This window comes from Typopeltis vanoorti, chromosome 20, assembly GCF_054136105.1.
Source record: "Typopeltis vanoorti isolate ZY-2024b chromosome 20, IOZ_Tvanoo_1.0, whole genome shotgun sequence".
NCBI classification, from domain to species: domain Eukaryota; kingdom Metazoa; phylum Arthropoda; class Arachnida; order Uropygi; family Thelyphonidae; genus Typopeltis; species Typopeltis vanoorti.
Window position 1 is genome coordinate 84,444,051 of NC_143568.1, and position 13,747 is coordinate 84,457,797.

Here is a 13,747-nt window from a genome sequence, read left to right on the forward strand (position 1 = left end):
TCAGTGGGTTCTGAATAAGCAGCAAATGTCAATGCAGATTCTCTTCAATTCCTGTGTATAGTTTAGTGAGATATGGATCAGGAACAGCCTTCATTAAATGCTTCAGTCAACTGCTGCACACAGGAAATTGTCCATACAAACTTTCTCAGATGATAATGATCTCATTCCTGCAGACTGTCTTAGGACTAAGAGTCATAACTGTGAGTTTTTTCTACTGATTAAACATCAGAAATCGTGGATCCATTCAGACGGGCACCCACAATAAGCCCTTTATCAAACTCCACAAGATACTTTCCCATTGTGATCCACACTACTTATGATTGCTGACTAGCAGCATTCTTAAATAGTTGCCTAGAAACTGTCGGGACGCATGTGACCAAGTATTTTGTATGTACACTGCATAGTGACGCTTACGTACATCTGCATTAACATTCCTAATTCAGTGGCCTGTATGTGTAATTGAGTGTACAGTTTACCTCTAAAAGCTGCGTGATTCTAGGGACAAGTTCACTTTTCCCCAGATAAGGATAAAGAAAGAAACTGATTTTCTTTCTTAATCTACTGTTATTAGTTACACTCCAAGTCTAAACAAATGACACAACAAATGAATATAAAAAAAAAAGACAGTACTCCACTTTCTTATTATCTCACAGAAAGTGCCAAGTGTAAGTGCACCCACTCTCCAAACTGTAGGTTTGAATCCTGCCACTGGTATGCAGTTTTACAAATACCTTTTGTGGGTGAGTCACATAAAAGGAAATAGGAAGTAATCAAAAACTTTGAGTGTAAAGAAAAGGAGAAGGGATTTTGATAACTTAGATAACATACATACTGTTTTCAATAATACCAAAAAAGCACTTGCAAAATTATTTCATGCATAAATTGTTTGAATACACTTGAGTAAAACAGAAATAACATTTATTGCCAACACCAAAATAACGCATAATTGTAGTAAACAAATATATGCTATTCAGATGTCTAACCAGAGCTGCAAAATCAAACAATCAACTTAATAGTGGAGTTATTTAGTTCTCTAATTTTAAGATTTATAGTTAAGAGGTTCTCAAATCATGCTGGAATGTGAAGTTTAATTAAGTGATCACTAGAAGATGGATAACTGGTTACTGGGCATTTCTTGTGATTCTGTACATAAGAAAAGATGCAAGGATAGCAAAATACAAACCTGGAAAAAAATTGAAATAAAATTATATTATATTATATATCAAAACTATATACATTAATTCTTAATTCTGAAACCTAATTACGTACATCATTCCCTGCATCTTAACCATATCTTAATATTTCTCCCTATTGAAATAAAAACAATTCTGAGTGTAATGCTATATAGCAAATGACAGCAAGGTGAAAGTAAAAAAAGATAAGTTTTGTTACTAATAAATAGGATATTTATTTTAAATTTCGAGCAAGTCTTGCCTAGGTTGGTCTGACTGAATGTGGAGGGTGTATATTTTGAAATTTTTTTTACAGTTTAAAGTACTTTATTTTAGTATATCTCAATTGTGTACACTGTACTGTGTCTCTTTCAATAATGGTGGCTGCTGTAAGTCAGTCAGCTGATAAGTTATCAGCCAATTCACCACCATTTAAGGTCTACATACTGCTATCATCCTACATGATTTTGTAGCATGTTGTGCTTGCAGCATGTTGGCAACCCAGTTATTAAGAATGTGGCTAGTAAGAGACAGGGTCTATATTTTATGCATGTCTGCATAAAATAGACAATGGGAAGATATGGGTGGCATCCCTATTTTCAGAAGAAGCAGTAGTGTGTCAGAGATGATGGTAGAAACACACGTAGCATGAATGAAGATAAGGAAGATGAGAAGATAAAGAAAATTTAAATGAGCCCCTCTCACCTGGAAAATTTTGATTTGGAGAATCCTCTACTTAGGTGTGATGGTTGAAAGAACAGTTAAATGCCTTAACAACAACAACAATAAGCCCCCAGGTGCAGATGGAATCATAGCAGAATTAAGGCCACAGGGGATGTAGAGATAAGACTGTTTTATAGATTGATTACAAGGATAATGGAGACAGGATCATAGTGTAGAGACTGGAAGAAGTCAGTTTACATACCACTACACATGGAGATATGAAGGATTGCAAGAACTATAGAACTACTTTAATCTCTCATGCAAGCAAGATTTTATTAAGGATCATTCTAAATAGGACTGAGGCTAAAGCAGGCTAAATGATACCAGAGATCAGATTCTTTGGACTGTTGATCATCGAAAAGTATAAAGAATTTAGACTCCCAATGGTAATTTGTTTTTCCTCAATACATTATCAGGTTGATAGCTAACTTATACAGTGAGCAACAAGCAACTGTAAGAAAAGGTGTTGGATTAAGTGATTGGCTTCAGACTAGAAAGCGAGTTTGGCAAGGATACCTACTTCCTCCTCACCTGTTAGTATCTATGCTGAGAACATCATATGTGTAGCACTGGATGAATTTAAGACAGGAATTAGAATGGTGGTAGAGTGATCAGTAATCTGAAGTATGCTGATGATACAGTGCTCCTCTGTAATGACAATGAGAACTAACACAAATTCTTGACAAAGTTAATGAGATCAGTAAGAACACATGACTTCAGCTCAATCCTAGCAAGACAAAGATTATGGTTCTCAAAGGAAATACAGACAGTGAAGCTCCAGAGGAACAAGTGTACCTTAATGGAGTGAAGAATTTCTGTTTAGAAGATGTCAGAAGAAGATTAGGAATGGCTAAAATAACAGTCAAAGATTTGTCTAAAATCTGGAAGGATGGATCTATCACCATGGAAACGAAATAGAGGATTTAGATGCAGCTGTTTTTCTAACAGCAACTTATGGATGTGACACTTTGAACCTAAAGAAGTGTGACAGGAAAAGGATAGCTGCTACTGAGATTTGGTGGTACAGAAAACTGTTGAAGATATTATATACTGAAAGGCAAACAGATGGTACTAGAAAGGATCGGTAAAACTTTAAGGCTCCTTAAGGAGATTGACAGAAGAAAGTTGAAATCCTTGGGACATACTGAAAGGATGACTTCTCAGAACAGTAATAGAAGGTCAAGTTCCTGGAAAAAGAGGAAAGGATAGACCATCAATGAGATGGTGAATGGTGTGCCTGGAGTGACTGATCTTAGAGAGTTGAAGCCTCCAGAAAAGCATACAACAGAACCACCTGGTGAGGACTAGTGTGGCATATTACCAAGCATCAGAATGACCATACGACATCTGATGATGTCCAGTGAATAGATGGATGAAGATGAATGTAATCTCAAGATGTATATAACACTAGGGAGTGTTGCAGACTTGGAGGATGGCGATGACTGTGTTGTAGGTAACCGCTGAATGAGAACAGAATGCTGAGTGAGAGAGAGAAAGTGAAATGATAAACATTAAGTCAGAGATAGATCTGGAAAAGGATAACTGATGTCAGACAAACAACAGTAGGCATGAGAGAGAAAGAGAGAGAGAGAGCATTAACATAATGATGGAAAAAGAGAGAATAGGAAAACCTCATAAAGAGAAGAATTGTGAGGAAGTTGAGATAATGCAACAGCAATGGACAGGGAGATAAGAGAAAGCAGAGAAGTGAGAGAGCAAGGAGGGAGTTGTGGGAGAAAGAGAGATGTAGATGAGTAAGGAATGAATGGATCAATGTATGATGTACAGATTCAATGATTCATGGAGTGCAAAATTGAATGTTGGAGGACTGCTTGTCTGAAGTAATGATAGTGTGACCTTAGCAATTTAAGGTGGAAATGTGGATGAGATGATAGTGATAATGGGTATGAATGAACTGATAAGTACTGTGAATTGGTTAACAAGAGATCTGAGGTTAATATTAGAAATTTAAGCAGAAAAGTGTGAGAAAGAAGATAGTGAGAATATTGACTAAACATGATAAAGCAGTGCCGACATCAAATAACAGCATCCAATATAAACTGAAGTTGACTCGTTCCTCCTTATAATGCATTATTCTGTGAAGTGTTCATTCTATGATTTGTAGTTTTGATGAAGTGCTTTTTCAATAACTGTTTGATTAATTGTTTTTTCAATGAACTGTCATTCAGTAAATTATCTTCAGTGAATTTTCTCCTGAGCATCATGGCTTGTGAAATGTAGGACCTACCTTAGTAATTTACTCACATTTTATTAATAAAGTGATAAGTTGGATAAGGGAAATGGCTATACCATGATACAGCACAATTTTGCAAAAACATTTGACAGAATGTTGCACATGGAATGGAGCAAATGAGAAGAGATATGAAGCTTGTGGCATGGATTGGGGAAGAGACAGGCAGCACAGAGTAGTATATGATGGATTAGATTCTGGAAAAAGAAGACTCTGTATTAGAGCCATTGTTGTTTAATTTGAATATCAATGATACAGCGAATGATTTGAGGAGAGATATTTAGTTATTTGTTGATGATGCAAAAATAGTGAGGCAATAATAAAAGACGGCGTAGAGTTCCTGCAAGATTATTTAAATAAACTGCCAGTGTAGGCAAAGGATAATGGTTGTCGGTTTAATGTTGCATAATGTAAATTTATTCACTCTAGAATAAAAAGATTATGTAGTATATCTTTGCACTGATAAATGTAAGCAGTACTTTTTTTCTGGCGGTACGCAACAGTACGCAGTACCGGCACCTTTTTTCTTAAGGTTTTAAAAATTTTTGATTTATTGACAACAAAATGTATTATAAATATTCCAGTAGGTGGTACTGTGTTCACGAATTGAATTTTCAGTTTTGATTACTCATAAGTTGATACCCTGCTTTCCTGTTTCATAGATTGGTACGCAACCGGAAACAGGAAATTGTGTTCACTTCCGATTGCTTCCAATATCAGTTTCATCTCATCTTCCTTTTACCCTCTTTTACCTTGCGGTGTCGAGGGTTTATTAATCATCAGACCTCAAACCGTTCACAGGATAAGGTGATCAACCTTACACCCCGGTGTATCCTATGTCCTGTAGTGTTGAGTTCTCAAATCAGTTTATCAGTTCTATATTCACTCTGCAACAGGCAGGTGTTCACGTAAGCTTTGAATTAATCTAAGTTAAATCAGTGCAATCATTGTTCAAAATGAGTAAAATAAGTATGCCAATCTTTATGCCAATTAGTAAAAAAAGGAAGGATGAAGAAGCAGAAATTGTTGAATCTACTTGTGATCCTGTAAAACAGAAAACTAGCACTGAAAATACACTTGGTGAAGAGGATCACGAAACCAAGACTGAAGATAAAACAGGTGGTCAAAAGAAGCAGATTCTGATAATGATTGGCCCAAATGTTGGAATTTTAGTGGCTGTATGTCAAGAAAAAAAAAATGTGTCGTGATGTTGGAAGTCTTGCCATCAATAAATACATGGGAACGAAAATTTCAGTGGCGTGGGCAAATGGTAAAATCAGTCATTTTGGAGAATCTCCAAACAACAGTTAATGTCATTAAGAAAAAAGATTTACAATCATAAGGAGAGTGTAGCGCACAATGCGTGCCAAAAAAATAAAATCTGAAGCAAAAAATGAAACATTAGAGAAAGTTTTCCTAAATACTTTGTCTCATAATAAAGACGTAACAGTAAAAGTGTTTCAAACCTCTTACAAAGTTGCGAGGAGAAATCAATCATTTAACAACTTTGAAGATGAAATAAATTTACAGGAACTTAATGGCCTAGACATGGGATATTCTTCATTCTGCAAATGCTTGCATTAACATTGTGAGCCCATATCGCAAATGAAATGAGAAAAACATTAATAGACAATATAGTGAACTCCAAGAACAAAATATCATTACTCATTCATGAATCGACAACTGTGAGTAACACAACAACAACATTGATTGTTATTGTTTGTGTAGTTCTTCCTGAACTTTCGGCTCCTGTGAGTCTTTTCCTAGATTTGATTGAATTATCAGATTTAACTGCTAGAGGAATTCTAAAATCTTTAATTAGTCATCTTGAGTGTTTAGAATTATCTGAAGGTTACTTAAAGGAGTATTCATTGTCTGCAACTTGTGATGGTGCAGCCGTGTTGTGTGGTGTGCATAATAGTGTAAGGAGGCTAATGCAAGAGAAGTTTCCTAGTGTTATTTTCTGGCATTGTGCTAGCCATCGCCTTGAAATGTTTGTTAGTGATACAGCGAACAATGTGGCAGGAGTGAATCGCTTTAAGAGTTTCATGGACAAACTTTATGTGACTTATCATGCTTCACCTAAGAATGCCAGGGAACTACAGGAATGTACAGCACCTCTAGAACTTCAACTTCTTAAAATTGGCAGAATTTTAAGCACTTGCTGGGTTGCATCTAGCTTTTGCACTGTTTCTGCAGTGTGGCAAGACTTTGAACCCTCATCCATGACTTTCTGGAGGCAAAAGAAGACAGCAGAAGAAGCAAAACAGATCGCTTTCTTTATGAGGGCCTTTTAAGAAAAATAATGTCATGCGAGTTTGTTCTTGATTTGAGCCTAATGTGTGATGCTCTCCAAGAACTTAGTTCACTAAGTCTAGATTTATAAGAGAGAAATACTGACTTGTACAAAGCAGACAGGAAGATAAAGAATACAGTTCAACTTTTTGAAGAAAGAATTGAAAATCCTGGTCCATACTACAGTATTTCTCTTCAAAGTCAGAAGAACATGAAGTTCAAAGGGATTGAGCTCCACAAAAACTTGTTGTCCTGCAATAAGTTCATCTGTTTTCTATAAAAGTCTGAAAGAAGCTGTTGGAAAGCATCTGCTTGAAGGAGATGATGCTGATTTGCCTGAATGTGCTAAGATTTCAGATTTCAAGTATTGGCCAGAAAATCCTGAGAAGTATCTGACATTTGGTGAAGCTGAAATTAAAAAGTTAGCACGCAAATTTCACTTAAATGAAAGAGAAGCAGTTCATGGCTTCCGTGAATATCTTCAAGAAAATAAAGTCCCAGACATACTGCAATATCTTCCAGTGAATGTGAAGGGGGTTTCTTTCAGATGAATCTTATAGTAACTTCATCTAGGTCACCTCTGCTTGTATGGAAAACTTCTGTACTGATGTTCATCAGGATAGTAGGACCTCCTCTCACTAAGTTCAACCCTAGCAAATATGTTTGCTAGGGTTGAACTGAGTGAGAGGACTCATGGCTGCTCCGAGGTCGTCATTCTGCAGTTGATACCAAAAGCAAGAAGTGATCTAGAGACGACAAGGGTATATCGGAGGATATGTTAAAAGTGTGGAAGTTGCTGTAATAACATCTTCATGGTGAGTGCTAGCACCTTTTTTTTCGAGAAAAAAAGGACTGTATGTAAGTATCCTAGATGTGAAGATAAAGGGTAAAAACAAGAACATAATTTGTCAAGTACAGCTTAAATTTCAACACTCTCAACTAGACTATGCACATGTTAAAAGATTATTCAAGATTTACTGAATGTTAGCTGCAATTCAATCTACAGACTGAACTCTACAGAAAACGGCACGAGTTTGGTATACCAGCATACTGAAAATGCCTACCTTCTATGATTGATATGAGGACAACTGTGTGAACTAACCTATAAGAGCAGGTTTCCAGCAAAAAAAAAAAAAAAAAAAAAAGAATGGTTTCAGTAGGAGTACATGTTATGTGTCAGGGAAACAAAGATGGTTGTTTTGTCATTCAACAGCGAACTTAATGAAATTATGCACCGAGTTGTGTCAAAATACTGCAATAATTTAGTCTCAGAGAGCAATCACACTGCAAATATATAATATTGAAAAATTGACTTTTCAAATGTCTGGAAGCAGGCTGCTAGAGTTATACTACCCATTGCAGTTTCTTCTGAATGTCTGTACAATTTGTTTTTCAAAGTGAAATAATCAGAACTGATAGTGAAATTATATAAGTCAAGAATAATTCTTCAGGGAAATATCATAGAAAATGAAGAGTTTCTTGGAGCAGTTTGTAAATAATGATAGTATACACTAGTGGCCAAATTTGTGGAAACCTTTTGGAAAAAGTATTTCTGAGGTTTGATGGCTCATAACACCACTTTTTTTCTTGGAGTAATACACCAAAATTATATATCAATAGAAAGATAATTTAATCGAGAATGTAATGCAATAACTTTTATGAAGGATTTTTTATTAGAACAGCAGTTATAAAGAATAAAAAATGAAACACATAGAAAAAATGAGATATACAAAAACTCTCACAATGTGAGTTAATACTTAGTTGGGTAACCTTTAGCGTTAATTACGGCCTTACAATGCCTTCCCATGAAGTGAACCAAGTTTTTTAGTTCTGCAGCTGTTATAATGTGAAACCAAGATTGAGTTATTGCTTCTATTAATTGGGCATTATTGGTGGGTTGCTTCTGACTAACAAGTTTCTTTAGCCGGCTCCATATATTTTCGATTGGGTTAAGGTCTGGGCTATTCCCAGGCCATTCCAGCAGTGGAATATGATTATCCTGAAACCACTTTTTGCACACAGCAGCAACATGACATGGAGCTGAATCCTGTTGAAATATAAATGCTTCATTATCTTGGAAAATATCACGTGCGGAAGGCTTCAGTTTGGGCTCAAGTATTTCATTTATGTATTTTTGAGCATTTATATTCCCATTAATCATGCAAATTCTGCCCACACCTTTTGATGTCATACAACCCCAGATCATAACACTAAGTGGATGTTTCACAGTAGGTGTAATGCAATCAGGATGCAAATCTTCTCCAATTCTTCTCCTTGCGTATTTTATGCCATCACTACCAAACAGGGAGATTTTGGTCTCATCACTCCAAATAACACTGTCCCATTGTTCTGCTGTCCAGTTAACATGGGTTTAAGCCCAGTATAATCTTTTCAACCTTTGTTTGAGAGATAAAAATGGCTTTTTTCATGGAATTCTAGCATTTAGACCAAATTCCTGCACTGCGCTAAACAGTCCTTGCATTCAACTTCACATTGTATTGCGCCATTTCATCTTGTATACACCCAGATGATTTTCTTCTGTCACGTAGGCACAGTCTCTCAATTCTTCTATCATCACTTGCTGTTGTGCACTTTTCCTGCCTTTACCAGTCTGGTTTTGTAGTGACTGAGCCTCCTTATACCTCTTCAAAAATTTAGAAATGCCACCTTTGGTTAAGTTTCCACCAATTTTTCTTCTAATTTCTTCATAACTGTAGCCTTGTTCACTTAATAGTACTATTTTACATCACTTTCTGAGTGACCAGTCAACTCTTTGAACCATTTCTTTAATTTTATTACATTTTACAAGCTCACTAAATGAAAGAACACAAAAAAACCAACCAACTCGATAGCAATCACATAACACTAACAAATGTCCTCCTCTTAGCTCCAATACATGAGATCAATAGCTGAATCCTACTGCAACCTTATTGGCTTATTGCCAAAACAAGACGACACCTGATTGGCTCTCTAAACACTCATGCTCAGTGGCTACATTCAAATGAAGGAAAGCTGCTTCATATCAACCTAAGCAAGTTGTGCTTCTTTTTTCAGGTTATTTGGCTATACCTTTTCATAGAATACAGATAATTGGACAAACTTTGTTGCATTAAATTCTTGATTAACTTATCTTTCCATCGATATATAATTTTATGGTATTACACGAAAAAAGTGGTATTATGAGCCATCAAACCTCAAAAATACACTTTTTCCAAAAGGTTTCCACAATTTTGGCCACTAGTGTATACCAAAAGAAATAATTTCAGTATCATATAAGCAAAGACCCCCCACCTCCCACTACCACATAAAAACAATGGTTATATATATATATATATATATATATATATATATATATATGAAAGACTCAGAGTGGCCAAAGAAATTTCAAAGTTGATTAGTTGACATCTGATTGAATAAACCTCAGTCAGATGTTTATGAATATGATGCACTGGTCTGGTTAACATACTTGCTTTCCAAACAATAGACTTCAGATTTGAATCATGAATGTCTGGGGTTGTCTTTAAGTGTGAAATGAATTTCATTACCCTACTTATTTACAGGAGGCTTGAAGTAGCTTAGAAAAATTCCATGTTTGGTCTCTGGAGCAGAGTTTCCAGATTACACACACACAAAAAAAAGTCCTCAGTACTAACATACTATAATTTTACAGCCTTTTGTGAGCAAAGGACCCATAAAAAAAAAAACACACAAATATACATACTTTCAAGCTGGTTAAAAAACAGTCGTATTTTACATGGCATCTACCAGGTGCATTGCTTCTATCATCTGTCCTATTCTGGACAAACTGTTCAATCAGCTGACATCAGGCAAAGTATAATGGAACCAAATAAAGATATCACAAAATAATTCCAATTTAATAATATTTTCATGAAGATGAATGAAATACTGCTTTGCAGTACAATTTTCTGTAACTCAGGCTGTACATCATCATAAAAATTTTTGGGTAGTGGTTACAATAAAGTGTCACTAATTATTGTTTATAATTTTTTTAATATATGAATGTAGAATTATTATAAGAAGGTATGCAAATAAGAAATTCTGCAAAGTTTCACCAAGAGTTTTAATGAATAAATTTTTAATAAATAAATCTAGGATCTTGATAACTTCAACAGGTACGTTGGTAAATAATGAAACCATGTCTAAGCTTGTGAGTATGTCTGTTTTTAAGATGGAGATGACTTTTAATTTTTGTTGAAGAAGTGATCAAGATCCTAGACAATCTCTATCCACACGACACAGCTCAGCTTTTTTGCCATTGTCTCAAATCGAATTATTTCAAAGTGAATGACACAATTTATGAACAACGTGATGGCTTAGCCATGGGCAGTCCCTTATCACCTCCCTGTGCTGATCTGTTCATGGAAAAACTAGAAGCTGACATCCTTTCCAAATTAAATCCAAAGCCGTTGGTTTGATGGATATATATAGATGATGTTTTCATAATTTGGAGAGGCACAGAATCTACCTTATTTGATTTCCTTACAAAAATATATTCCTTCCACCAAAAAATACAGTTCAGATTAGAGCGTGAAAAGAATAGCCAATTGCCTTTTCTAGATACGGTAACAAAGAAACAAGAGAATGGACAAATCCAGCTCATAATCTATCGCAAACCAGCAGACACTGGACATTACCTGCACTTCAAATCATCTCACCATATTGCACAAAACTCCGCATAATACATATGCTTAAAAATAGAGTGACCAATATTATCTCAGAAGAAAAGGATCTCCTTGATGAACTCACTCTCATATCTCAAACCCTAGTCAACGGTTACCCAAGAAATATAATCAAAAAGATTCTTCATAGAAACCCTCCACAGCAGCAACCTCCAGTCATGCAATATACATCGTCCATCATCATCCCTCATGCAGGCTGTGTCAACAAAAATAGCCAAACTCCTTAAGTCTTCCGTCAGAGTTGCTCTCAAACCTGTCAAGACAATATGCCACATTTTAAGATCTCCAAAGGACATTAATGCCTTCTTGAAATGCGTCGGTGTATACAACATCCCATTCCTGTGGATTAAATTACATAGTGCAAACATCAAGCAGCCTGGAAATTCGAAAAAAGAACATGTAGGGTATGTGGACAACAACGGAACATATACTTCAGGATTAGCCCATCACTTATATAGATAACAACTCCATGTCTTATATAGAAAAAAAATTTCGATGTAGAAACTTCAAAGAAGCGACGGTTGTATTCTGCTCTGGAGAAAATCTAAACAGAAATCAAGGAATGATTCTGAAGACATCTGAAAAAGCCTAATAAGTTCACTCAGCTTACCAGAATTTCATTTCACTAAAAACTATATAACACGATCAATAAACAATGACTGATACACCACATTCTTATTTTTTACTAGCAAATGTTAGTTTGTACCGTTATACTTGTCCTGAAGAAGCCAGACAGAATAGTTGGTGAAACTAGTTGACAATTCATGCATATCATTTACAAATATCTGGTCAATGAATAATACCAAGAAAAAAAGCTCAAGTTTCAATATTGAAGTGATCAAATACAAAACAAAAATGAACAGACTCAATGGCTACACAAAGCATAAGCAAAGTTTTTCCTTTGAAAAACTCAAATAATAATGTTTATTATTTGTCATTTAAAATTTTGAATTCTAATGTTAAGACTCCGGTTGTAAATTTTACACATCTTTTGAATGTTGTTTTACTGTTAGCTTTCTCTCTAGCCAATAAATCATGATTTTTACACGGATTAAACTGTTATTCATATTTTCAGGATGTCTGACGGATGTCAGACATCCTGAAAATATGAATCCATGTTTCTCTAAGAAGTTTTGGCACATATTTAGTATTAGCACTTCAGAACTGATTGATCAAGTGCAAAATTGCAGGTGCAACTTACTTGTCAGCCACTTGGTTTAGTTAAAGGTGGGAGGGGAGTGAAAGAGGTCCTTACTAGGCAAGTTATATATGTGTGTGTGTGATTCTCAAATGAATTATGCATGCAAAAATCTGCCTCACCATTTAATTCTTAATAACTTTAGAATTTTATGAAACTGCTTCAAAAATTTATGAAACTACTTACCCACTTGTTGATAGAACTGTATCATTTGTCCTTTCTTTGTGACATATGGGACATATATTACGGTGAACATCTACAGGCCACTAAAATCAAAAGTTTTTCTATTGAAAATTATTACTATTCGTTTACCTTGATTTGTCAATAAATTCTAAATATATATTAATGGAGAACTGATAGGCTAAGTGTCTTAGAACCATTTAACATTATTAGCATACATTACATATGAAATGTTCAAATGAAACAACTCCTATAAATAATAACCAACTAAGAAAGCATTGTGCCCTCACTTGAAAGATATCCAGTTGAAGAACTCATACAACTTAAGTTGAAAATAATAATAATTCATTCCTTAGCGATAGAAGAAATGACATTAGTTGACAATTGCAGGCTACTCAAACTATTTAGTTCAGAAAAATAAAATTTAAGTAGCATGTTGATATTTTTCTCTGGCTATGAAAAGTATGCTGTTGACAAGGTTGATGTAACACAATTAGACCTGACAAGAATGCTGCAGAACTCAGTGGTAACAACATTAAACACTATTAGAGTGGTAGCACTTATAACACACTCTTCCTACAGAGCTTCTCGTATAATTTTTTCAATTTTTTTTTAGCATGAAAATTTGATGTTTGGAATGGAGTAATATGGCTAAGAGTGGGAATATAGGAACAGCCAAGTGAAAGAGACAAATGTATTAACATGTTGACTGACAACTACGTAGTTGCCTTCTATATCAAGATGTTTTATTTCTCCCCACAACGTCTGAACATTTTTGTGGGGAGAAATAAAACAAGACATTTGTAAAATAAATAAAAAATTTGCACTGGAGTTGTAATAACATGTTTTTGGAACTTTCGTGTTTATATACCTGTGTAGCTCATCACCTAATCCTGTGTAGCTCAGTACAAGTGGCGTTTGAACTCTACGTGCTTGATCGCACGAAGTTTGAGTCTAGTCTAGTCTAGTCTCCGACTGGAGGAATATTTTGCTGGCCTGGTTGGCCAAGTGGTTAGCGTATCTGCTCTCCAGCCAAAAGGCTGCGGGTTCGAATCCTGCTGTGGGCGTGGATGTGTTTGTGATTATCTGTGAAAATAAATGGTGATGATGGTCGGAGGTAGATGGTGTTGGTGTAGATGATGAAAGTAGTTTCAGTTCGTTGTAGTTGGTGCCCTCCCTCGATGAGTCGTTGGACTCCTTGGAGGTGTCATGTAATAATAATATTACT

The 13,747-nt window shown here is 35.4% G+C and overlaps 1 protein-coding gene across 2 annotated transcripts in view; it reads right to left on the bottom strand.

Annotated features, from left to right (window-relative positions):
* Nucleotides 1-901: 901 nt before the first annotated feature.
* Pex12 (peroxisomal biogenesis factor 12) overlaps nt 902-13,747 on the bottom strand; it is a 103,200-nt gene continuing 90,354 nt past the window's right edge. For both annotated transcript variants that reach the window (XM_090410471.1, XM_090410469.1), the window contains exons 6-7: nt 12,526-12,605; nt 902-1,183 (exon numbers count right to left, since the gene is read on the bottom strand). In XM_090410471.1, coding sequence (XP_090266597.1) covers nt 1,069-1,183; nt 12,526-12,605 — 195 coding nt within the window. In that variant the 3' untranslated portion in view covers nt 902-1,068. The remainder of the gene's footprint in view (nt 1,184-12,525; nt 12,606-13,747) is intronic.